Source organism: Mangifera indica, chromosome 19 (genome assembly GCF_011075055.1).
Source record: "Mangifera indica cultivar Alphonso chromosome 19, CATAS_Mindica_2.1, whole genome shotgun sequence".
NCBI lineage: Eukaryota > Viridiplantae > Streptophyta > Magnoliopsida > Sapindales > Anacardiaceae > Mangifera > Mangifera indica.
The window spans coordinates 8,948,133-8,974,361 of NC_058155.1; the positions used below are offsets into that span (position 1 = coordinate 8,948,133).

A 26,229-nucleotide genomic window follows, 5' to 3' on the forward strand; every position below is an offset into this window, starting at 1 on the left:
TTTCTCATTGGGTTCTTTCGTCACCAGAGACGGCAAAATTTGAAAGTCTTTCGGCTTAATAAATAATTAATAATGAACATGAAAATCTTACAACATTAATTTATGCAATTCCCCCTGCACAATTGTTTACAAATTAAATCCCAAATGTTGATTTCCTAAAAACTGAACTTGTGTCACATAAATGCCCTGACCAGACCACAATTCATTTGAAAATTCTTGGCCCTTTCTGTCTTTCATTAAACAATTCATATTCACACTTGATGCATCATAATAATATATATGTACATTTAATTGGAATATTATGTATTAATTCGAGAAAAACTTGCACCGGCATGGTTTTAAAAATAGATTGGATCGATCAGTCTAATCAGTTGAATTGTTAATTGTTAATCAAATCGATTGAATTATACATAAAATCAGATTTGACCCGTTAATATAAAAAAATGATTTTTCTTTAAAAACTTGTTGTGAAAACTTGAATTAAACCTTATTTATCATATATATATATATATATATATATATATATATATATATATATATATATCATTAAACTAAGTTTATTTTAATATTAAATAAGTGAAATTATATATTTAATTATAAATTATATAAAAAAATTTTAAATATTATTTTTAAACAATTAGTCAGTCTAATCATTGATCACCAATTCGACTAAATTATCCTTTTTATTAGATTGATATCTGATTAGATTTAAAAAACATGGGCACCAAGTATACAAACAAACAGAGTGACATTCGGGATCATTATTTTGATGGGGAATAACTCTTCACAACTGCATTTCCCGTGGTGGGTTTATTATGCAACTGTTAGAAACCAGGTGGTACCACAGATAGTGATGGGAATCTTTTCAAATTAATTAATCAAACGTAGGCCGAATGTCTATGTTCCACCCAAACTTTGATCATTTTCCATCTCTTAAATTTAAAAAGTTTGTTTTTCCACCTATCATTTACTTTCGTTAATAAAACCCATTACGTGGAAGGATATAAAGAGCATTTATCATTGATATTTGTTGTACTGATGAAATAATAGACGGTTGTGAACATATTGTTTACACTTGTGATTATGAATATTATCAACGAACTAATTAAATATAATTCTAATAAAATCATATTCAAAATTAGACAATTTGATTATAATTGTATTGAGATGATGTGATCTATCTAAATTATACCATCTTAATCTAATTATGACTCAAATGCTTAAAAGTCTTCTCGTATATGGGTGTTTAAAGACCAAATCTAATTTCATTAATACACATTAATAAATCAGATGATGAGATCAAACCCAACTCTCAATGTCGATATAAGTTAGATTCGATCTCTTCAACACTAGTATAGACCAAATCAAGGCTTTAAGAAATTGAAAGAGGCCTAATATGGCATTGGGGAAACCCGCTGAGGCATGTCCTAATAAGCAAACGATGAAGAGAAAGGAGGTGAGAGAGAATGGAAGAAGAGGGGGAAAGAGAAAAAAGGAATAAGGAAAAGAGCGATAAAAGAGGGATATTTTCAACTTGTTATCGACTATCAAAAGATACCTTAGACTTTTTATCAATTATTAGAGGATTTTTTAGACTTTTCGTTAACACTAACGCTAAAACTAATATGATATATCAACAGAACTGAATAGTAGGTGAAAAAATCAGATTTTTTTCCAAATTTAAGAGGTGGGAAATTGTCGTTCGGCAATCAAATACATACCACAATACCAGCCACAGCCTATTCAGTTTACAACTCGAAACATAAACAGTCACTCACATAACAAAAACCAAGTTGAGAGGAGAGAAAACTTGTGAATCTGTAATTTTAGTTCGTCTGAAACAAGCTAGAAACAGATCAAAACATAGGAGACAAGAACAAGTATAGACTGATTTATACTTGTAGGCACTTCTTAGATTCACATAAAATTAATAAGAACTTCAAAAACTAGCCCATTTGCATACAGATTAAGTCTTTTTTGAGAATATATAGCAGCCCCACGTATCGATGGCCCTAGTCTCCTAGATATAGATACATAAGAAGCTAAAAATCTTCTTCTTCTTCTGTTTTTTTTTTTTTCTGGGAGGATTATCTTTTGATCTACACAGCCGCCACAGTCCCACTCTTGGCGCCGCCGTTGGGAGATGCAGCTTGTTTCTTTGCTGAAGCAAACGAGCACTTCTCGTTCCTCTCATCTTGATTCATTTGATATTGCCTGCATTCAAGGCTACAAAAAGCGCTATCTCCCCTGCGCAATTATTAATAAATCTTCTTCAATTCACTTATATTAACGTGAAGCTTTTCATGGGAAAATCTAAATCAAGAGAAAAACTTTCACAAGAAAATATTTAAAGAGGCGGGGTTTAAATGGAAAAAACGAAGGCCACATCTCAGACTGAAAGAAAGACGGAGTCTTTGAAGATATAGAGGGAGAGAGAATTAGAGTGAGTACCTATACATGTATATGTCACGGCCGGGCACCAATCGACGTTTACAGAGACAACAAGCTCTCAAGAAGTGATCAGAGTCAGAAAAATCAGATGACCGTCTCCTATGATTATATCTCGGCCAGACCATGGACAAGAGCCGTTGATCTAAACTATCATACCCACCGCCGCCGCCGCCGCCGCCCCCGTAAACTACCTGCTTCTGGCGTGTTGTAATATTGAAGGGGTTGTTCTGGTGATTATCTGCAACAGGTGCTGGTTCACCTATATCAAAGGTGATCTCACTGAGGCTTGTTGTTCGCTTCATTGAAGGACGAGGTCTCTTTCCCAACAACATCTTTACTTCCTCTTGATTTTGTGGTGTCATTTGTTTATACAATTCACCCAGAAGAAGGATGATATTGGGAGAGAGAAAGGGGTAGAACTGAAGTTGAAGTGGAGACTGGAATATAAAAGAAGAGCCAGAAACTGAATCCGAGCCCTTCAATTTTTAACCTTAATAAATCTTTTGAATTTTAGGAAATCCACGTCAGCTTTGCCACTTGTTATTGTTAATAAATTGATTAATTTTCCTTTTTGGTATACACAGTTTTGGATTCTCTCATTCCATCTAAGAGTACGTAACGTTTTCCCACCCAAATTTTAGCTTAAGATCCCTTTTTACACTTTAGAGGGTGTTTAGTTTAAGAAATATTTTATCATCAAAATTAAAAAATTATTTAAAAATAGATTAATTTAAAAATTATTAGATATAAATTATTATTATATTTGATAAAATTTGATAAAATTGAGTAAATATATAATTATTGTGTTCAATGAAAGGTAATAAAAGAATACTAAAAAATTATTTTACTTAAATATTTTTGGATATAACTTTTTTAAAGTATATGTCATATTATTTGTTATATAAATTAAAAATGAATGTATTTTAGTCTTAAAAAAATTAATAAATAAAAATATAATATAATAAAATCAATATTACTTTGGTAATTTTTAATATGTGATAATTAGATTACTATTTACATTATATGTCACATCACTATTGCCAATAAAATATTATTATAATCTTTTATTACTGAAAAACCAAATAAAGTAATGTAAATAATAAAATATAAATTACTAAGGTAATTTTTTTATAAAGAAAACCAAATGACCCCTTAATAGGCATAAATAATATTTTTTTCACCTAAAATCAAATTATATTTTTAAAAAGTAATATTATTTATATCTACTTTTGACACACAAATATATACACATATGAATTTGTCGTAATGTGATAAATCCATGTGTGAGCACACAAAACTAGGAAAGGATAAAATAGTAATTTTATTATATTATTTTGAAAAAAAACAATTATATTATATCAGACTTGAATGTTTTAAAAATTGCAATTTAACCTTTAAAAGAATTAAAAACTCACAAATCAATCACTGAAAATTTTACAAATCTCATATATTTTAAAAATATTATTACAATCCGATAATTTATAATATGAAATTTATACCTCTAGTTTGTTATATTTTATTCAATTCGTTGGGAATGTAATTATCATTTATAAAACTATTAGGGGTATATTAAAATGTTAAAAATTTTAAAAACATCTCTAAACATTTTTGAACTTCCAAAAACTCCTTAAAATTTTTATTAACACACCTAAATTTTTAAAAATGATAGTTTTCCCTTAAATATATAATTATATATTATTAACACCCTTAGTTATAGAAAAATAGGAAAAGATATGAGGTAAAAGGAAAAATAAATAAATAGGTTTGAAATTAAGTAAGTTTTATATAATTTAAAATTAAGTGGGTTGTTATAAAATAAATCATTAAAATCTTTTCAAATTTTCATATATTTTGAAAATACATTATAGACACAACAGTTTATAATATGACATTCATACCCCTAATTTATTACATTTTATTAAATTTTTTAAGATATAATTATCATTTTTTAAATTGTTGAATGACATATCAAAATTTTTAAAAATTTTGAAAATGACTAAACTTTTTTTAATTTTAAAAACCCCTTGAAAATTTTCTTTCCTATTCTTAATATTTTAAAAAATTATAAATCTCTATCAACAAGAAGAGAGAAAGAAAGAGATAAGTGTTAAAGAAAAGAGAAATAAGTGAGCTTTTATACAATTTAATTATTTAAAGAATTTATTTTTAATTTTTGTCAATTTAAAATTATATTATAATTTTAAAAAATAAAATAGGAAGGATAAAATAATAATTTTACTTACTAAAACTGATTTTTCTTTAACAAAATTTGACTTTGGATGATGAAAAAGTATTTAACACCAAACTTTGGGTGGGAAAATGCAATTCACTTCCTATCCAATGAGAGCACTTAAGTTTGGTCAAGTTCCATGCCCAGATTTTGGCACCTGACAGTACATATAAAGAGAACATTAGAGGGTGGAATCTCCCTTTTGGGATTTTTAAGAAATTAAAATTAAAAATTCTTTAAAATAAATGTGATATTTATAAACTTTGTAAATTATAATATTCTGATGCCATGATTGTACGTGTAATTTTCATACTTTGATTGTTCATATGATATGACATTATTGCCATCCTTAAACTTTTCTTTTCATTTTTTTTTTTTTCTAAAAGGTAAAGGAGAGTTGAGCATCATCTCTCATATTAATTAAATTTTAGGTTATCCATAATTTTATGTACATAAATAAATGACACTTTTTATTCAAAATCTAACTATCATTAACAAAAATTAGCTAATAAAATGGTAAAAATATCATTTTATGTCTTTATGTAACAAGAGAAAACATCTTTGAATATTGTATTGCTTTTTTTATTTGGTTTTATTTCGACAAGATCTTTATTTTATGATTACTTATTATTTGATTCATCCATAAATCTCGAGGATTTGAATAAAAATATGTGAAGAAGATGTTAGTTTATCATCAAAGAACAAATGTGTTGTCTATGAAACACATCAAATAAGAGATAGAAAATTGAATGAAAAGAAATAAATAAAACAAGAAAAGAGAATTAGAGAAACCAAGAGTTGTTAGTAAATACTCATCTCTATCCTATTTTTATAAATTGTCATTAATGTCATTGTTATTAGAGTCACTCGGAAATGTTGTTATCGTCATAACTATTAACACCGATAGTCTTATCACCATCTAAGTCCTCGTATTATAGCTATAAGTTTAGCAAAGATAGTAAGGTTTTAATGATAGTGATTGTCACAATAGTATTCATGATGGTGTTAAGAACATCCACGATTATTATCAATAACCATCAACACATTACCATTAATATCACCACCACACTATCAAGTCACCCCGATCAACATTGTTGTCAACACCCATCATTAGCACGTAGAACAAAAAGTCTTAAAAAGACCAAAAAGGAAAATTATTCATACTTAACAATGGTAACACCCATATGTTAGCACCACCACCACTTTAATTCTGAACACCTCCATGAAAATATTGGCATTGTCACCTTCATCGCAAGCAACACCTAAATGGGTTTGTTGGATCTTGTTAGATTTAGCGTGTACCTATGTTGTCCTCAATGAAGTACTTTGAACCGTCAAAATCGAAAGCACAGTCATTTAGTAAAGACTTGGAATGGTCAATGAGGTGTTTGGGTTCGTCGGTCTTGGCCTCCACCCACGCTAACATGATTGACGGTGTGAATCTAGCAAGAGAGGAAGAGAGAGGTTTAATGTATAGGTAATATGGTAATTTAAACCTTTAGACTGTGTTGGAAATATATTTTCTCTTAGCAACTTCATATTTTAAGTGATAAAATATATCATTTTTCATTTAAGATTTGTCACAGCAATAGCAACAATAGATACAAAAATGAAGTGTATCACATCTAAAGTTGTATTAAACTAAAAAGCATTAATTTGATGTTAAGTATATAAATGGGTATACAAATTATATTATTATATAATTTAAAATTATTTTATTTTTAATTTAAAATAATTTAATTTTATATATTAAAAAATATATAGACATATTTTTATTAAATCACAATTCAGAGTTTCGAGGTTTCGGAAGTGGAGAATATGCTACAGGTAGATGAAAAGTCTCATTCTCATAGCATATTGACTTTATGAGAGCGCTAAAAGAGATGAATTTCTAGCTTTATACGCAGAATTCCAGCACCTCAATACGGGCTCATTTGTGGAGCTAGCATCTGAAAATATTTATAAGATTCCATAAGATTTTGATTGCGAGGCTGGCTTCTGAAGTACAAGATGTCTTGGGTATCCACTTTTTAAATTTAGACATGATACCATTTTTAATGGGCGAAAGGACTATTTCTCACCCAAGTTTTGATACATTTTTAATATTATATCTGTGAGGTTTGAAAAACTCAAAATCACATTTATAGAGTTTGAAAAACCTAAAATCTCATCTATGAGTCAATTTTCACTTAAAATCTTAGTTGGGATTAAAATAATCATTTAATAAAAAATTTAAAAAACTAAAGTATTATTCGTTCGTCCCTCTCAGTTTGAAAACTGACAATTTTCTCCACCTGAAGTTTGAAACATCAACATTTCCCTCTTAGGGTTTGCAAACTATTGCCAAGACAGTGAAGTTCATTATCTCCGACCGCGTTAGCTTTCTCTTCTGACTTATCTCTCCCTGCTAATCAAATTCTAACCATCGGTGAAACTGATTTCCTTTGACTTCATCTTTGTTGAGAAAATCGATTTCATTGGTGGTTGGGAATTGATCGACAGTGAGAGTCAATGTGGCCAGAGACGACGAACTTTATCTTCTTTAATGATAGTTTACAAACCCTAAGGGGGAATATTGATTTTTCAAACTTTAGATAAAAAAGAATTATGAGATTTTTAAACTAAGAGAGATAAATATAATAAAACTTTATTTTTTAAAATTTTTGGTTAAATGACAGTTTTATTTTTAATCTTAACTGAGATTTTAAACAGAAATTAACTTATGAGTGGGACTTTAAAATTTTCAAACTTTACGAATATAACTGAAAATGCATCAAAACTTGGGTCCTTGGCTTGTTTAATGATATTAATATTAAAGTTTTTCACTTTCTTGTATCAGTGATGCTCTTTCTTAAAGTTTTCCTACTTTTAGTGGATGATGAGCTAAGACAGAGACATAAAGGACAATCATAAAGAGTTATATTTTTGGTGCAAAGTTTAATTTAGGAAGGCAAGGCGATCATCCTGTTTAAAGCTATTTTTGTTTTTTGTATTTTACAAGCATGAGATGGGCTTATTTAACTTTAGCCAAGCCTCATTTTGTAGTGGAAGTTGCCTACCAGGAAACCAGCAGATAGTGTCATGGACTAAAATTCCCGATTTGTTCCTGCAATATTCCAAATTTCCGATACTATCTTCTCAAAAATCAGTTTTGCATGCATCCATATTATAGCTTAAGGTCATTAGTTTTATTTTATCTTAAACTCATCAATGGAGTAACTTCAATACCTGATCAGTTTATGTAAGAATGATCCAATCCTCTTTCAGTACGCCTCCAATTACATTGTGACGCCTTGCTGCTGGAACAACTCCAACAATCAACAACACACCCACGAAACTAGCAATCAAACGCACTTACTCCGAAACATGCCTTCAGCTATGTTTACCCAAGCCCTTATCACACTCCATCGCTCACCAACCTTGAGTTGAGGCAATACTCATTAGGTTGGGTCGCAACCAGGCTTAGCCACTCTCTCTGTGAATCCTGATGGTCATAAGTATTTAATTTCTTTCACTACCTTTTCATAAAGGCAAATTTATTATAAATTAAAGGTCAAAGGACTTATTCCCACGTAAGGTTTGTTACATTTCTAAATTAATACCTGTTAAGTATTGAAAACTTAAACACTCACTTGTGAGCTGTTAAAATTAACAAAATCAGTTAATGTTATCCATTTCTCTTTAGATTTAGAAACTAACAATTTTGTTTCATGATTAAACTTTAAAATATTATATTTTCTTTTTAGGGTTTCTTTCTTTTGTCCCTTTTTTTTATAACATTATCTCTGACTGACTTCTCTCTCTATTCCCTTTTCTGGTGCCATCTCTAAACAAAGATGTCATCTTCGTTAGAGATGAAGATGATCGTTTTCATCACTAGAACACAAAATGATGAAGACAATGCTGGAAAAAGGAGGGAGAAAACAAAGAAACCCTAAGGGAAAAATGTAATATTTTAAAGTTTAATCTTTAAAGAAAATTATTAATTTTCTAACTTATGGAGGAAATGAATAATATAATACTAATTAAACCAGTTAAACTTAACTTGTTTTATTAGTTTTAACAGCCTACGAGTAAATATTTGGGTTTTAATAATTAACGAATACCAATTTGGGAATACAAGAAACCTTGGGTGGGAACAAGTCCTTTGGCCTATATTAAATCTGAATCAGTCTAACCATAAGATGTTTCCGGTGACTTTGGAAATGAAGGCCATCTTTAATATGCAACAAAGTCTGAAAAAGATTAAGAAAACTCTGTTCTTTCAAAAATGATACAAGAAAGCGACACACACACAGAATAAAACCACATAAACTGTAAGATTTATTTATTCTTCTCAATAATCTGGTGGTATATATAAATTGGAAAATGATTTTTCACTATTTATATGTCACCATCTCATTTCTTATTAATTGTCCCATCCCTTTCTGGAAAGAAAAAAAATTGTTCTTTCTTTTTCTGTGTCCCTCATTGACTTATAAATATCAAGTGACAAGGGATTGCTTAGCAGCTACGTAACCAGCGGCAAGTGGGCAACTAAGTAGATGTAACACAAAGTTTTCTTGTGCAGTATTGACTGGAGGCAACTCAACAAGGCATCACAGATTATAATATCTCCGATAAAATATTTGTATTGGCTGAGTTACCTGAGTATGAAAAGTTAAAAGAATCTATGCGAGATGTTGTCTTTTGCTGAATAGCTGTTACTGGAAAAGATCTAATGCATTTCTTTTGCAATAATGGATGTTTCCCACTAACACAGGCATGGACAAATACTTATGATAGCTGCAGAAAAGCCACGCGAGGCCGAGGATGTCGATTTTCTACGGCTATGGATTCCACTTATTGAAAGTTTGTTTCTTTGTGTCTAGTTTGTTGGTAGAAGGTTGGCTTGAAACCCAATTCTAGTAAACAACCAAAGTAAAGCTTTTGGTTACTTTGCCACGGTTGAATTCAAGTTTTTGTTATATTTATAAACTCTTGATTTATCTGATATAATAATTGTAAACTCAATCACTGAATTTCAAACTTACATGTTCAAGATCAGTTACCCGAAAAAAAAGGTTTTTGGTTACTTCTACTGTTAGTCCAAGTCCAAGTGCTTGTTGGGCCTCCGGTTTCATATCCATTAAGCTACCCTCACTCATCTATTATTGATTTACCAAAATACACATTATAATTGATTGAGCTATTTTTTTATTGTGATAAAAATATTTTAAAGATTAATTATTTAAAAAATTATTATTATTATATTAAATAAAAATTGATGAATATAAATAATGAAATTTTTTTGTTAGATATTAAACATTCTTAAATATAATCTAATTGTTTTTTTTATTATTTGTAACATTATCGTTAATAATAAAAAATTATCAAAAAAATCAAATAAAATAATAAATCAAAAACACTTTTTTAGATGTATTTGATTTAGATAATCAAAGTTAAAAAATTATTTAATATAAATAATCATTATATTTAATTAAAAGTGGCTAAAGAATATTAATATACCAATCTACTTAAATGTTATTATATATAATTGTTTTAAAATATTTTTATATTATTTATTATATTAATTAAAAATAATATTATTTTTAAAAAAATTAATAAATAAAAATATAATTATAATAAAATTAATATTATTTTTATAATTTTTTAAAACTGAATAGGACTAAATTTTAATTTTTAATCTATCATCAACCATTTGCCACGGCATCAATTCCGTCACAGTTGACAAATTCACGATCCATGTGCTGCACTACAGCTGATTCTTACCTTACTCGCTTTCTTTAATTTTACTCTCTCTCCCCATGTGAGCACCGACAGCGCCCAGTAGCTGCAATTCATGATTCATCACTTCTTCTTCAGTATTTCCTACGCCGATTCTCCAACAAGACCAAACTCTATCCAATAAAACTACGCCACATCATCAAAAATTTTAAAACGATTTCAGATGTGCGACACGTATCTAAACATACACTCATCCTAATAAGCACAAATATTTCTTGACGTGGCTCTTTAATTTTTATTCTTTTTCTCTCCCACTTTACTCATTGCCCTGTATCACTGCGTTTTTTGTGCTTTCATCCATCTGTTAGCTAAATTATTGGTACGTTTTCAGGCTCAGCTCATCTTGTGGTTCTACCTTCTACAACTCGCTCTCTCAGTACAATGGCTAGGGCATTGCTCTTCATCGCTCTCTGCGTCCTCCCCGCTCTCGTCATCGCTGCTCGGCCTAACAAGAACCCCTACGAGGTACAAGGACGCGTGTACTGTGACGCTTGCCGTGCCGGTTTCGAGACCTCCGCCATCTCCTACATTGCAGGTGTGTGGCTGTTTTAGTGATGGATCTGTTACTTAGATTGCTAGATCTATGCATTTCTAGGTGCTCTTGCTCAGTATCAATGCTAAATCACTCACGCTAAATTACCGCTATCTACTCTTCCATATTTTTGCTCAGTTTTCATGCTAATTGCAACTAAGTTTCGCAGTGTGTTAGCGTCCTAATGTTAATTACATAAACTAAGATTTATTGTTAATTTATGTTATTAGATGTTAGTTTGGATATAGCTGTGGTGTTCTAATCATAATTTATCTTTCAAATAGTTTTATATTGTATCAAATCAAAGTATTTAAGAACTAATTAAGGATAGAGTTGAACGAGTTAGTGTTGTTCATATAGGAGCGAAGGTTAGAGTGGAATGCAACGATAGGAAGTCCATGCAACTGGTTTACAGCAAGGAAGGAACAACCGATTCCACTGGAACTTACAAGATTCCTGTTAATGAAGACCATGCGGATCAGTATTGTGATGCTGTACTTGTCAGCAGCCCCCAGCCTGACTGCAAAGTGGTCTCCCCAGGGCGTGAACGGTCCCGTGTCATACTCACTGATTCCAATGGCATTGCCTCTCGTCTCCGATATGCCAATTCAATGGGCTTCATGAAGGATAAGGCATTGTCAGGTTGCGCCCAGATCCTCAAGCAATACCAAGAGGATGAGAATGAGGATTAGAGAAGGGGTATTTTCTGATGCCTCTAATTGATTAATTAAGCGTTATCTGCCTATTATTGTTATTATTATATACTTGTAGTACTTTTTTTAAATTTCTGGATGTTTTGTTGTTTCTGTGTGTAGATGATTGTTAATGAGACTCAATCAGTTAAATACATGATGTTTCTGCCTGCATCTGATTAGCTTTGCATCAATTAATCTGTTGATGCATGTTTAATGGATTGCTTTGCTTCTTTCACTTTCAAGCTTGGTGTATGGAGTTTCATCATTCTGTTTCTTTAGTTAAGCATTCTGATTAGCATTGTGTACACCTGATGTTTGTTGTTTTGAATCTGATGATTGGCAGGTTTTAATCCATCTCGTTATTTGTCAGATTTCATTTGTTCTTGTGGAATTTAGATCAAACAATTGGATTTTTACTAATTGCTTATTAATTAAAATTTTTATGCTATTGTGAGTTCTTATTGCCATCTGTTTCTGCTTGGTTGGTATTTCTCAAATGTCAGTTTAATATTGAATGGTTTATGTAATCTTCATTAGAGTGCTCTCTGAAACATATTCATCTGGATGGATTGCAGTTAAAATGCTAGTTTTCCTGTTTATGCCCTGTAGAGAGTTACAACAGATTAATAGTATTTCTATTACGCTTCTGATAGATATGAAAAAAAAAAGTCAACTATAGGCCCTCTATCTGCACAAGCACTGTTTTGTTGTACATTCAACAGAGGGATGAGTAATATAATATAATATGTATTAACACAGAAGTTTATCTTAGTTCAGATAAGCCAAGCTTCTTCCTCTTTGATTGTCCATGCATCAGTTTTAATCGCCCAGATTTTCAAATGTTCAGATGGTTATATATAGATTAAAATAAGAAAACAAATGTGGCAGCCTTTTGATATATGGTTAGAGAAGTGTTGGATCATTCAAGGGAAATGAGGAGGTGAGGAAAACAGAATAGCAATCGGATATACTGTTTCATGTAGTTAACTTCTAACACTTAGGATTTGATTAGTATTATTCAAACATAGGTTAAGAGGCTTATAAAGAAATCTCACTATTCTTATTAGGACCTTTGTCCAAAATTAAGTTCTCAAGAGATCTCATATGTAATCTTTGATTTACACATTGCTGGAATATTTTCTCAGAGTTATCAATAATATTACTGTAGACATGAGCTCTTGAGTAGCGAGTCAAACCACATTAAAAATTATGTGTTTAATCATCTTTATATTATTTTTCTCTTGTTGTAGTGGATGATTGTATTGCTTATCTGATTCTCACTAACACTATTTTAGTCTATATTGCGTATATTAGTTGGCGATAAGAATTCTTATTAATAGTTTGGCGTCGAAATGAGAGTCTTTGCTAAATATATGTGTGTCTTCAATCTCTATTAAACTACTCTTCTATTGTCTTTCGAAAGGTGAAAAGATCCTTTAATATGCTAGTCTTAGGTTAAACATTCCTTTTGGAACTCTTTGTGGAAAGATAGGAAAATCTCAAACAGCACAACCTCAAAATATGCATTCCTCTATATTACACACTTATGAAGGAAAGCGATAGCTTTATGTCTTTTCAAAATAAGTGTTATCTCTTTAATATGTAACAGATTATAAAGTTAAAATTTGAATTTAAAATCAAGTCTCTCTCAAGATATTTCATTCGTAGTAGTTGATTCATTAATGAGTTAAAACACTTTTCTAGAGTTATTAATAACATAATTGAGTTATTAATAATATATTCGTTGATGCAGACTCTTGAACAGTATGTCAAATCCTATTAAAAATTATGTGTATGATGTTCTTTATGTTTTATTTATCTCTTCCCTTAGTGTTTAACATGATTGATTAACTAATATTCATTGTTGTATGCCTAGAAATCTGATCGGCATAAATTTTCAGTATTCATAAGGTTACGAGGAAAGAGTTGGTATGGCATCAATAGCTTCGGAAAAGAAAGAAACATTTGAATCAAACATAATTTAAGTAAATAATATTTTATCCATAGAGCTCAAGAGCTGCCAAGGCTTTAGCTCAATAGATCGATGATGGAGAGATTCAGTTTTTCATGATATTAGCTTATATCTTGACAGAAACCATGTTAATGTCTCGTCTTCTGCTTTAAATCAGCTAATTCTCGGTCTAAAGCTGCGCAAATAAGAGGTAAGCGGAGAAAACAAAGTCACATCAAACGTACTTGGCAAGCTCTTCTCGAAAGAACAGAGGAATAAAGTTAAAGTATATTCTCTAGACCAACTGGACAACAGTTAACTTTTAGTGTAGCCATTTGGAGAGTCAACATCAGAAATCAAGTGACGAAAAAGTAGGTGGAAGCAAGCATTCGGAATTGTGATAGATGCATGAAATAAACACGTGTTATATCTAAAACCCAACGACACAAGGAGAGGCGGGCGTAGGTGGTCTTATTTGGAGACTTTGAATGGCTGCTTCTGTTCAACAAGTTAGCGTCATCAAAGGCTATGCCTGTTTAATAAGCCATAGTCTAAACCAGGTGGGTAGTTTATTTGTTTTATTAACTTGGTTTCTTTTCTCCTTTATATATGGTTTTTTGTATTCAAATAATATACAAGTTGATAAATAAAATTAGGCAAAATAACTATGTCCCACCCTAATTTTGATGCAACAATTTTTCATCCTTTAAATTTAAAAATCAATTTGTATATCTATCATCTACTTCTGTTAATAAAAATTATTTAGTTTTATTATAAATCATAATAAAATTATGTGTATATATAATATATATAATTTAATATACAAATAATAATATATTACTTTATAATTGGGTGTTATTTGATTTGTCATTTTTTGTAAAATTATGATATTATCATAAATATTTAATACAAAAGTCAATTATCAAATTATCTTTTTTTTTAAAATTGGAATTACAAAAATATCTTGTTTCCTTTCCTTTTCTTCTTTTTTTCCCTCTCCATCAATTGTCATATTCTCCTCCTATATTAATCCAACCATGATCAAGGGCAATTTTCCTTTCACCACCCAAAGAAGATTAAGACTATTGAGAAAGTTCTAGATTTTTTGTGGACACTTTTTATAACTTAGTCAATGATATTTACAAAGGAGTTAGGGTCACTCCTTTCACTTCTCTCTCCATTCATAATAAGTACTGTAATATCATGAAATCAAGACATTGAATATTGCATTTGTGAAAAGTTTCTCCAATTGAAATCTTCATTTATGAAATCTTTGACCACACTAAACATTATTGACATCAAAAAAAGGTGTTGAATGAAGTTTCATAGAGCTTGGGAAAGAGATTATGAACGTGTAGATTCAAAGTCAGAGGAGAGTGTAGAGACTTCTTTAATTTTTATAATAAAAAGTCGAAAAAAACAACAATTGAAGTTGAAATGCTAAAACTATATTTTGAATTAATAATAACTCATAACAGTGTCGAATATATTGTATTGGTCATCGACATTGTCAATATTTTTAAAGATCTAGACATCTTGAATCTTACTAAAAGTGAAAAAACTACTTACATTTGGGTAAAGAAGGGAACAATTGAGGCTGGGTGTTCAAACTACATTTGAAGTTTGTTGTAGGCTTTTTCAAGTTAGGTGAAAAGAAAGGTGGGTGGCTGTTGTAACTAGTTGAAATGAGAGGATCCGAGGTGGTTGTTGCAATTAGAGTGGAAAAGGAAGGAGAGTGGGCATTATTGCCAAACTAAAAATCAATGTGAGCTATCAAAGTATTTTGCCTTTTTTTTTTTTTTTCTCCTTTACTTGTTTTAAATCTGATTTGGTTCGTCCTAAATTACTTTTCTGACCTTTCATGGTTAAAGTTGACCAGAGGTAGAAAAGTTGAATTTCAAACTGAAGGGATGGAGGAATTATGTCACCAAACCTTGGGTGGAAAAATTATTCGGCCATAAAATTAATGTAAAATACAGCGAAAATGTCTTCGTTTACCAACGTGAGGAACCTGAAAGACACTGTTTGGTTGCTGTTCACATCACATCAAAGACAAAATCAACTAACAACAACAGCGATAACGTCGATACATAAATGATCCTGATGCTTTCATTTTCCCTCACTTGAGTCTGCTGAAATTGAAATATTCATCTTGTAATTTTTCTTTACCTTTCATCTTCTTCTCCGTCAACTTTTCTCCTTTCTGTATTTCGCCTCGGAGTTTTCGCTGCCTTATTCCCTATTTAAGAAGCTATCGTATTTCTCTCTTTATTCTAATTTTTGTTCCGTCGTTGCCGCGTTCTCGTCTTCAGGTTCATTTCTTATATTTGTTACTGCTTTTTCTTATGATCGGAGTCCTTTGATTAATTGTTTAGTTATAACCGTTCGTGTTTGTTTAAGTTGATTAATGATTGTTAGACATAATGTTATGATTCTGAAGAAGTAACCGTGCATTTGAATTTGTTGCTTGGTATTTGTGTGTTTAAATTTTTTTAGGCGTTAATTTTGCTTTACATAAGGTTGATTTTACAGGGAAAAAAAAACTCCTTTACAATGTGATAGCTAAGCTTGTTTGCTTCTACTCATTTGTTCACCTTGTTTTTATCAACTTTCTTTTGGCCATGTCCCAACTGATTTCTCATGGTTTTCCTATAAATTTTTGCTTCTAGCTTATGCACTCTTGTTGTTTTTATTATTAAATATTAGGAATCAATTTGTTTAATTTTTGTCTTTGTATTGCATATCAGAATGGCTACTGCTGTCTTTAACCAAGCCATTGGGACTCTTCAGTCCAATAGACTTTTTTATAGCTCTGGAGCTCATCGTGAATTTGGAAATGTTCCGGTGAGATTAACTCCAAAAGGTTTCAAAGCCAATATAAAATTGTCAATCAACTGGACCTATGGCTTTAGCAAGAAGAATTTTGGTGTGATTCAAGCATCAGCTTCTCCAACTTTGGTGGATCCTGTTTCATCCCCTTCAAATAACAACACCGCTGACTGCAAAAAGAAAAGAAGTAAGCAATCATCTTTCTCTTCAAGATTCATATATAGTTAGTGAAGAGAAGATAAATGTATATGTATCAAATCTCAGGCATGCATCATCCTGAATTGATAAAGCCTTTTCCTTGACCGTGCCTTGGAAATTCTGAACTATTTGTATCACTCTTGGTTGGCAAAAGCTTTCATAGCCAAATGCATGGTGTTGTTAAATTTTTCTACTCAATTTGAGTTACCTCATCAATTGGGTTTTTTATTATGATTTTTTTTAAAATCCTCTAATACTGATTTCCTATTTCATTTCAGGTGAAGCAGCCTTGATTCTGGTTCGTCATGGTGAGTCTTTATGGAATGAAAAGAATCTGTTCACAGGTTGTGTTGATGTTCCATTAACCAAGAAAGGTGTGGAAGAGGCAATTGAAGCTGGAAAGAAAATTAGCAACATACCTGTCGACATGATTTATACATCAGCACTAATTCGTGCACAGATGACTGCTATGCTTGCCATGACCCAGCACCGACGTAAGAAGGTAGAATCACGTAGTCATCTGACTTCTAGGTGTCAGACAAAGCAAATTATGCTGTTGATTTTAGTAGTAAGGATGATATAGGCATGCCTTTAAGTTAGTATCTCTTTACCTTTCTTTGGTGCAATACTTGTAATTGGTTAAGCAAATTTGAAATATGTTTGTGCCCAAATTCATGTATAACTATTTAAATATTTTCAAGACTTGCTTTGAAATTAGGTAATTTTGTTCTCCAGTACAGATCTGAATCTGGTGGTTTCTTAAACTGCTAACATGCTAACCATTTATCTGCTGGCAGGTGCCTATAATTATGCACAATGAAAGTGAACAGGCAAAGTCTTGGAGTCAAATTTTTAGTGAAGACACCATGAAGCAATCCATTCCAGTTATAACAGCATGGCAATTGAATGAAAGAATGTAACGATTTTGCTCTGCTTTTTTGGCCATCCTTGCTCCACCCCCTTTCCTTTTTATCTTATTTTTTATTTTAACTTCTTCATTCTCTGGCCCTTTATTCATTCTCAATTGACGAGCCTTTCTTCTCTTTAGGTATGGGGAATTACAGGGTCTAAATAAGCAGGAAACAGCAGATAGATATGGGAAGGAACAAGTTCATGTGTGGCGGCGGAGTTATGACATTCCTCCTCCTAATGGTGAGAGCTTGGAGATGTGTGCTGAAAGAGCTGTTGCTTATTTTAGAGATCAGGTGTGCAAGACTCTGTGATTTTGTATATCTAGCTACTTTCTGACTTGTTTGTGTAAATCTTTTATCTTTACATATGTTATCAGTTCACAGTGGACCTAGGTTTGTAAAGATTCAAGTACCCCTCATTATTTCATAGTGTTAGGACAAGCATGGTGGCTCAGCAACACAAAAGCAAGGCATTGTGCCAACACAAAAGCAAATCAGGGAAAATAAATCAGGACCACTGTGGAAACTGTAAACACGGGCAAAGAGAATCATGGAGTTAGAGGAGAAAAAGGCTTAAAAAGAGGAGAGGGGGAGAGAAGGCAGAGAACATTTTCTGGAAAAATTGTGGGCAGCTTCGGCTGATCTGGGAGGGTGCCTAGCCTCTTTAAAGTTAGGACATTCAGGAGAGATTTCCGGTCTCTTGGACTGCCGGAAGTGTGGTGTTTTGGTTTTGCTTACTCGGTGCTAGAGAGAGAGGGAGAATTGTTTTGCTTGTATACAAGGCTAATACTACAAATATCATCTTATTTTTCTGTCGATGCAATTAGTTGTATTGGTTGAGAATCGGGACCTTGCTGGGTTCCTAACACATACTGTCTGATTGCTGAACCTTTCACACTGCAGATTGTACCCCAACTTCAAGCTGGAAAGAATGTAATGATTGCTGCCCATGGCAACTCTCTGAGGTCCATCATTATGTATCTTGACAAATTAACTTCTCAGGAGGTAAGTGAACTATTTTCTTTGAACTCTAATCTTGGCCAGTTTTTGGCACTTATTATTTTTTTCTTTTTGTTTTGTACTGCAAACCTTGTTTCCTTTCTGAATCTACTTCCTTTTTTCACTTATTTTAACAGGTGATCAGTTTAGAATTATCAACTGGAATACCAATGCTTTACATATTCAAAGAGGGAAAGTTCATCAGAAGGGGAAGTCCAGTAGGACCAACCGAGGCAGGGGTTTATGCTTATACTAGGGTACAAAACTTTTGCCCCTGTTTTTCTTGATCTACTCTGGTATAAAATACTATCGACTTATGAGTGCAGCATAGACTGAGTAACCAAAACTTTTATAGAGCGAATGCATGAGAGAGAACTTAAACAAAATTTTGATGGATTTTGTTTATGTTGTCGTGGTGTGTAAGATGTTAAGAAAAAAAGATGGATGGATAGAAAGGGACTTGAATATCCTTGGACCTTGATATAAATTTGAAGTGGCTTTGCTTTTATTGAAGGATCTTTTAGCTGTTGACTAACACCATTTATTAAAAGAGAAATATGCTGCTGTCATATGGCACAAAATAGTTAAACCTACTTTACTAGTGATATGACTATAGCAACAGGTCTAATCCTTCCTGTGCCACAAAAAAGAAAGAAAAAATTGGTCAATCTATAATCTACCAATTAATTGTGGGTGTCTACTCGTTTTCATCTTGAGTTTATTTTGAGATCTGTAAATCACCATATGACAGCTAACCATTTTACTGCTTCAATTGCAGACTTTAGCTCGATATCGGCAGAAGTTGGATGAGATGCTTCATTAGTATCTTTGAAATGTAGGTAATTTGATTTCCTGGTTATCATCATCAATTTTAGCTGCTGTGATATGTTTTCATCATCTGCTTCTGAGCTGTTAGATAAGCTCACACATTATATGGCTTATTCAGGAATTTACTTGTTATTGCATCAAATCTATGGTTGTGTCGGTGTATTGTCGGATTACGAAGGAAGGAAATACGCTCAAGTGAAAGCTAGTTTACATGAAATACGCCGGTATCCATATGGTTATAAACCGAAAGCTGGCTATTGCTTTGTGTACTATTTTGTACTAGTCGACCTTATGAGGCCTTGGCTTTGTTCAGGTTAGATCTTTGTCTGATAAGATACATGCGCAAGTCTAAGATGGACTGTAATAAGATCAAATTTCCTCCTGTTTTATCAGTAAAACTGATCACTCAGCTCAGCTATGGTCAAACATTTCAGGGATGACATTTGAAAGAGAGCAATATTATATATATATACACTTTTGAGTATATATCTAAATATATAATTAATGTGTCATCATATAATTAAATGATTTTGAATAAATTAAAAATAACACTTAATCATATAATGACACGTTAAATATATTTTCAGTTGTGTATTTAAAAATAAATATATATAGTTTTATTGTTTAAAAAAAGTGGACCTGAACCAAAATTATTTGTTGATTGTTTTTCATCTTCGTGACTTTCGCTATTTGCTTTTGCTCTTACTTATGTCTCTATATGCTCTTTGGGTTTGGGCTCTTTTAAGAACAACACGAGCCTGATGGGTGTATTCAATTCGGCTTGATACAATTTGAAAATTTTTTCAAAACTAAAATTTTTTCAAAACAAATTAAAAAAATAGTTTAAAAAATTTTTAAATCAAGTCAAACTTATTTTAGATTTCAAATCAAACAAAAAAATATACGGTTTAATCTGGTTTAGATTACAGTTTAAATTTATTAAAATTATTCGTTTTTAAATATATATTATTTAATAAAATTAATTAATTTATAGTTTTTTAAAATATAGTATAAATATATGAAATATTAAAATATACATACAACATATATAAAAAATGATAAAATAAATATGAAAAAATTACACATAATTATTTATTAAAAAAATTTATCATATATATATGTGTATATGTATTTTAAAATAATATGATTTATAGTTTGATTTAGTTTGAAAATCATCGAAACTATAGTTCAAACTAAAACTGCTTTTAAAAAATTTATCAATTCAGGATAAAACATATATAAATCAAATCAAACAAAATGGTAAATTTTAAACGATTCAATGGTTTTACAACATGACGGGATAATCATGTGATTAAAGAAAAAAAAAAGCATTCAAAGGGAAAAAAGAAGAGATATTGATAAAGAAGCAGATAACTCCTTCGGATAAACTTGATTAAAATTCATGCATTTAATGTCCACAACACTAAGATACTAGTTGAGAGGAGAAGTTTCATTGTTTTGTCATTCTACCCAAAATATCAAGCATCAATGGTCACCATATGCTGTTCCATCTTCATCCTAATGTACTTCTCCCGCAATAGTCTTGCTTCCCTCAGTAACCACAAGAGTTTCATTTGGGGGCACAGCTTCAGACCTTATTTCATCAGACGGGGAAGCAACTATTTTCTCATTGTCACAAGTATCAGAATCTGAGATTAAATCGAGAGAACTGGCAGTGGCCAATGTCAGAGCAGGTTGGGGGTCCACTGGGGGAGGAATTTCTTTTCGTTTTGTTGAAAATGCAGGCATTCTCTTGTCATCTTCCCTCATCCTCTCCGCATATTTATTGATGTTGAAACCAGAGGTATTATTTCCACCAAATGCAGACTCCAACTGATCCATATCAAATAATTCCTCCACCATTTTCTTAGTGTTGGCATCATCTGAGTAAACAAATTTGACTTTATTCTGAGTCTTAGGCTCTAGAAAGGGTTTCACCACCTGCAGCGATGCATTATCCTAAAGTTACAGATTGGATCACAAAAATAAAAACCAAACTAGCAACCATGGCAGCAAAATGGTAGAAAAATTATGAACATGGTTCTGTCAATCAGTGTATGAAAACACAAACTAAATTGTATATGAAAACGCATGCCAAAATGTATTCAGTTATTTAAATAAGAAAAGAGAGGCCACATTGGCAGTGTCCCTTTAATGATCTTTATAACCCACCCAAGAAATCCTATTTCATAAGCAAGACACTAAATTGTAGGTGACACTAAGCATTTCCAGCCATACACAAATAAAAATTTCAGGTTTATCTTGATGTTTTCAGAAGTTATTTTTTCCCCCAATCTATAGCAGCAAAATAACAAAATGGAATACGTAATTCCTATACCTAAGTAGCGGCATACAGCCACAAAACCTAAAATCTATTTGCATGAAGTAACATCTGCCTAACATTCTCAAATATATTAACAAAAGCAAGTAAATGAGTTCACACTAATTATCCTAGAACTTTGAAAGAATCATGACAAAATCATAAACAAGGTAAAGTGGGTTACCGTCCAAAATGGTTCAAAGAACTTGGGTGGGTTGTACAGTATTGCCAGACCAAGGCGTTCTGGATAACGGTCTTGTAAAACATGGGCTGTTTCCCGTGTTACCTTCACTGAAATATGTGACAAATTGAAACCTTGGAAATCAATTAGCCAGACCATCTGTTCCTGGTCTGGTGGTAGATTTGAGATAGCATTCTCCATGCAGTACACCAAATACCTAATTTGTCCTTTAGTTGACTTTGAATTCTGCAGTTAAAAAAAACTTTATAAATTTAATAAATGATAAACAATATAAAATGAAGTAATCTTCTATAAAAAATTTAATCTCAATGCATGACAATCATGTATTACATGATGTCCTGCAAGACCAAATATCAGTGAATATTCAAACAAACCATTACACACATATACACTCAATGCTACAAACTTAATCATTCATAAGAAGAGAATCTTGTAATATTTATGCTTTCCAAATTAACTCACTAGAGAAAAACAAAATTAATTATGCAACAAGGATCTGCTCAATGATCTAATTATCTGTGGAAGATGGAACCTGTGTTTGAATATTTAGTAATTTTAGATGAACTGGACAGATGAAATTTTCTCCAACCATTAGGAAATAACAGCTTTACAAATAATCACAGACACAAAGGGGATTATCCAGAATAAACCTGGCAAGCAGGTCTCATGACAAGAACTGTTCTCCCATATTTGTCAACATAATTTGATCTGTAGATTTTCCCAGTCTCCGCTTCATGAGCAACCTCATCCTACATCATGAGCAAAAACAAGTGAAGTTAGAAAAACAAAAAATGTGTAAAAATAACATATCTTGATCTAAGTGGATTATTAAAGTGCATAGCAGGCAATCGGAAAATATAATCAGGCTTTATTTTATTGCTGAAAATACAACCAGATAACATATTTGGTCAGAGAATTCTGCCTTAAATTTAACACAAAAACTAGTTGAGATAAATGGTAGCATACCCAGTGAATCTCTTCTGGTTTGTATTCTGCTCTCCATTTTAATGTTTCTTTTAACATTTTAGTTGCCTTCTTGATATTCCAATTCCGTGCCATTAAATATCTTGAGATTGATGCATCAGAGCAATAAATAGATGACCTATCAGACAATGGTCCCAGCAACCTCCTCACCTCATGAATCTGCAAAAATAAAAGTGGCTTATGTGGTTCATAGCTTACTCTCTACACAGTAACTTTTGTATGCCTCAATTCTGCAAATTTATAACTTGTAAAAACTTATGATACAGAGCTCATTAGACAGTGATACCTTAGCTTGCTGCTCTTCAGATGGGAAGGGCTTCTCACACCCATTTGAATGAGATTGCTCTATACTGTCGCTCATAGCTTGCAAGAAGTCTCGCTGTAGAGTCAAGAACTGGATTTAGAACTTTGGTGCTGACTACCTAGGTGACAGTTCCATCTCAGCCCCTTTATTGGCTTCATCTTTACTATTATATAGAATGTAAAAATTAACATGTTTAACCAAAAAGTGATACTATACTTCTTTAGAAAAACCTAAAAAATAAACAAATATAGGAAAGATATACATATATCTTCACAAAATATGTATACAGTTGTTGTTAATGGTGAACATTTTTAAAATGTAAGTTCATTATTTTTAGACCATTAGATTAAAGTACTTTAGATGGTTGGCATTGCATCTAGTATGTGTGTTGATCCTAGCTCATAAATTAAAATACAAAAACTTATTACACTAATGCTCTATTTGGTTTGTGACAAAATGTAAGAAAGTAACCAATACATACCAAACAAAAAAGGGTATATATTAAATAAAAGCCAGCATAGACAGACTAATAACACATGCAAAAAGGCTCTAATTTTCATAAATGAGAAATAATTCCAAAATAAGAAGAGGCATTCACCGTAAAAGTGACACACTTTCACCCCAATATCAATTAGCTGTATTTATCAAGGAAGGTAAAAGCAAACAACTCAAACATGTACTAAGAGAAAAGTCTTTACAACAACTTGCAACCTGTTTTTGACATTGAGAATGTGAATAAATACATCCCAGAACTTTGAAATCTTTCTGACTTATTATCAAATTCACATCCTCTCCTTTTACTTTCCATTGTGTTCAACACATAATGACCTGTCTATGTACATTACAAAAAAAAAAACCCATAAAAAGAAAATACTCCTATGTATACAGAGTAAACAGACTCAGCACTAACTGAACCAAAAATATAAAATTTTGGCAAGGCTTTAACTCTGCTTAAGCACTGAATTTCAGTATAATTAGTTCATACTTAGCCTGAAAAATGTATATACGGCAATGCTTACATATTTAGAAACAACTTATGCGTCTCCTCAATTACAAACAACCACCAAAACATGCATTAAGGCAATTCGATAAGATTGGAGTATGATAAATCAAGTAATTTAATTATATTCTGTTCCAAGAGTTACATTTTACAATTCCACGTCAGATAGTATTTGTAATTAAGCTGCTCATAAGCTCTTCTGATAAAGAAGCTAAATGACTAAATCCAACAAGCTAAAAATACAATTTGATAAAAAATTAAATATAATCTAAGCTTCAGCCAGATGGATCAATCTGATCAAAACGAAAGATCCTTAAGACACGGAACCTCGGCAGCCATTAGCGAGTAATAATCGATAAGAAAACATATATATAGAGAATGAATGATTAAAAAATAACAAGATTTACAGCGCCAACCTGAGTGATCGACGAACTGAATCTTGAAATGAACGATTATATTGGGAGCTCGTTAATCGGTCAAAACCATGAAACCAGAGGAGGTCAACATATCAAAAGCTCATTTAAACCAAAAAAAAAAAAATTGCGGGAAGTGTTTTTTTTCTTTTGAATTTTCTCTACTTTGACGGAGTTTTTCACTGGGATCCACTCTCTAAAGAGACCGGGAAATGGCAAATGCCTGCTGCCGCGTAGTGAAAAATTTTGGATTATTTTTTGGTTAAAATTGGACTTCGGTACCATAAATGTCCTTTTCACGAAACAAAATGTCAGAAATATCCTCATTTTAACTCCAGTTAAATGGCAGTTTTGAGAATTGAGTGGGATGGTCCATGAAATCAGCCAAAGTTTGCAGGCAAGTGATGAGAATATACGCTGGTACCCTTGTTGATTCCAAATCTAAAGAGGGATTTTTCGTTCGACAAATAGTAACAAGAATTCTCCACGTTTTTCTTGGGATAATAACTTGAAAATTATTAATAAAGAAAGACTGGTATAATCTATTATAAAATATAATAATATAATAAATATATATCATTTTAAATTTTTTTAAAATATCCATAATAATTTTTAAAATAATAAAAATATATCAATTTATTTTTTATTATTTTATTATAATTCTTAATATATAATATATAAAATTAAATTTTCAATACACACGATTTCATTATAGCCACTGTCTACCAAAACCTAATGGACCTCACCATAACTGATTTCATTCAATTTTCAACCTGTTAACCACCTTTTCACTCTGCTTTTTCAGTGTTTCGCCAAAGAGATTGAAAGTGCACCGTTGCCGACAGTCTACAAAAGTTACCTCCAGTTTTCAACAATGCTTAGTTCAGTTAAAATTCATGGTCATGATCTTTGTTTGTTAGTAAAAGGGAATAGAAAAAAAGTACGGAAAGTATACGGATACGGTATTCCGTAGGTGAAAAATGCTTTTGTAAAATACAATTATAAAATTTGGATAAAAGAAATACAAAACGTATTAAGTACAAAGTAGTCAATTGACTGATAGAACATGAATAATTTATGTTTTTTTTGTACGTATAAACGATTCTAATTACGTAAATTTGAATTTTTTACCAGAAAAATAATTTCTTTTGCTACCAAAACAAATGCATCAACACACAAAAAAAATAAAAAATAAAATAAAATACCCGGTACATTTCTTCAAACTCTTCATTAAATATGTCAATTATATCAAAAACCCTTCGGATTCTGATTTGGAATAGACTGTTTCTTCAGGGATATGATGCTTCTATTTATTGGATGATGTTGAAGAAATTAACTTAGAGAAAGAGACTACTCCAAATCAGAATCTGAAGGGTTTTGATAAAATTGAGATAATCAAGGAAGAGATTGAAGAAATATACCCCAGTGTTTTCATGTGTTGATGCATTTGTTTCAGAAGCAAAAGAAATTGTTGTTCTGGTAAAAAATTTAAATTTATGAAATTAGACTCTCTATTGCATACAGATATAAAAAATATAAAATAATATTTAATTTTATGATAATATATTATTATTATTTTATATATAAAATTATAC

General features: G+C 31.4%; 4 protein-coding genes across 9 annotated transcripts; 2 read left to right on the top strand and 2 right to left on the bottom strand.

The window, feature by feature from the left end:
- Window positions 1–1,793: 1,793 nt before the first annotated feature.
- On the bottom strand, window positions 1,794–2,925 carry LOC123203020 (FCS-Like Zinc finger 6-like). Its single transcript, XM_044619177.1, has 2 exons — window positions 2,452–2,925; window positions 1,794–2,247 (listed from the first exon to the last, which is right to left on the bottom strand). The coding sequence occupies exons 1-2, from the start codon at window positions 2,811–2,813 to the stop codon at window positions 2,100–2,102; spliced, it is 510 nt and encodes a 169-aa protein (XP_044475112.1). The 5' UTR covers window positions 2,814–2,925; the 3' UTR covers window positions 1,794–2,099.
- Window positions 2,926–10,703: 7,778 nt separating this feature from the next.
- Window positions 10,704–11,866, top strand: LOC123202718 (pollen-specific protein C13-like). Its single transcript, XM_044618777.1, has 2 exons — window positions 10,704–11,003; window positions 11,361–11,866. The coding sequence occupies exons 1-2, from the start codon at window positions 10,850–10,852 to the stop codon at window positions 11,690–11,692; spliced, it is 486 nt and encodes a 161-aa protein (XP_044474712.1). The 5' UTR covers window positions 10,704–10,849; the 3' UTR covers window positions 11,693–11,866.
- A 3,766-nt stretch (window positions 11,867–15,632) lies between these two features.
- LOC123203772 (2,3-bisphosphoglycerate-dependent phosphoglycerate mutase 1) lies at window positions 15,633–19,803 on the top strand. 3 transcript variants are annotated; one of them, XM_044620244.1, is made up of 9 exons: window positions 15,633–15,800; window positions 16,394–16,662; window positions 16,952–17,175; window positions 17,471–17,589; window positions 17,722–17,878; window positions 18,488–18,589; window positions 18,721–18,840; window positions 19,362–19,418; window positions 19,530–19,803. In XM_044620244.1, exons 2-8 carry the CDS (start codon window positions 16,395–16,397, stop codon window positions 19,404–19,406), a joined length of 1,035 nt encoding a protein of 344 aa, XP_044476179.1. In that variant the 5' UTR covers window positions 15,633–15,800; window position 16,394; the 3' UTR covers window positions 19,407–19,418; window positions 19,530–19,803. The 3 variants fall into 3 exon arrangements, with proteins under 3 accessions (XP_044476179.1, XP_044476178.1, XP_044476177.1); XM_044620243.1 differs by having other exon boundaries at window positions 15,634–15,958; window positions 19,362–19,422; XM_044620242.1 differs by having other exon boundaries at window positions 15,635–15,958.
- A 963-nt stretch (window positions 19,804–20,766) lies between these two features.
- On the bottom strand, window positions 20,767–24,885 carry LOC123202649 (phosphatidylinositol transfer protein 3-like). Of its 4 annotated transcripts, none has more exons than XM_044618637.1 (6): window positions 24,638–24,885; window positions 23,204–23,296; window positions 22,900–23,076; window positions 22,584–22,682; window positions 21,916–22,158; window positions 20,767–21,352 (listed from the first exon to the last, which is right to left on the bottom strand). In XM_044618637.1, the coding sequence occupies exons 2-6, from the start codon at window positions 23,276–23,278 to the stop codon at window positions 20,930–20,932; spliced, it is 1,017 nt and encodes a 338-aa protein (XP_044474572.1). In that variant the 5' UTR covers window positions 23,279–23,296; window positions 24,638–24,885; the 3' UTR covers window positions 20,767–20,929. The 4 variants fall into 4 exon arrangements, with proteins under 4 accessions (XP_044474572.1, XP_044474574.1, XP_044474573.1 ...); XM_044618639.1 differs by having other exon boundaries at window positions 23,204–23,339; XM_044618638.1 differs by having other exon boundaries at window positions 23,204–23,379.
- Window positions 24,886–26,229: the final 1,344 nt, after the last annotated feature.

What these genes read in the sequence shown, in the direction of transcription:
- LOC123203020 (XM_044619177.1), bottom strand. Translation starts at nt 2,813, where the DNA reads ATGACACCACAAAATCAAGAGGAAGTAAAGATGTTGTTGGGAAAGAGA. An exon ending in CGTGACATATACATGTATAG is followed by an intron (nt 2,248 to 2,451) that starts GTACTCACTCTA and finishes ATAATTGCGCAG; the next exon opens with GGGAGATAGCGCTTTTTGTA.
- LOC123202718 (XM_044618777.1), top strand. Translation starts at nt 10,850, where the DNA reads ATGGCTAGGGCATTGCTCTTCATCGCTCTCTGCGTCCTCCCCGCTCTC. An exon ending in CGCCATCTCCTACATTGCAG is followed by an intron (nt 11,004 to 11,360) that starts GTGTGTGGCTGT and finishes TTGTTCATATAG; the next exon opens with GAGCGAAGGTTAGAGTGGAA.
- LOC123203772 (XM_044620244.1), top strand. Translation starts at nt 16,395, where the DNA reads ATGGCTACTGCTGTCTTTAACCAAGCCATTGGGACTCTTCAGTCCAAT. An exon ending in TGACTGCAAAAAGAAAAGAA is followed by an intron (nt 16,663 to 16,951) that starts GTAAGCAATCAT and finishes ATTTCATTTCAG; the next exon opens with GTGAAGCAGCCTTGATTCTG. An exon ending in TGGCAATTGAATGAAAGAAT is followed by an intron (nt 17,590 to 17,721) that starts GTAACGATTTTG and finishes TCTTCTCTTTAG; the next exon opens with GTATGGGGAATTACAGGGTC.
- LOC123202649 (XM_044618637.1), bottom strand. Translation starts at nt 23,278, where the DNA reads ATGAGCGACAGTATAGAGCAATCTCATTCAAATGGGTGTGAGAAGCCC. An exon ending in CTGAAGAGCAGCAAGCTAAG is followed by an intron (nt 23,077 to 23,203) that starts GTATCACTGTCT and finishes TTATTTTTGCAG; the next exon opens with ATTCATGAGGTGAGGAGGTT. An exon ending in TCTTTGAACCATTTTGGACG is followed by an intron (nt 21,353 to 21,915) that starts GTAACCCACTTT and finishes GCATCGCTGCAG; the next exon opens with GTGGTGAAACCCTTTCTAGA.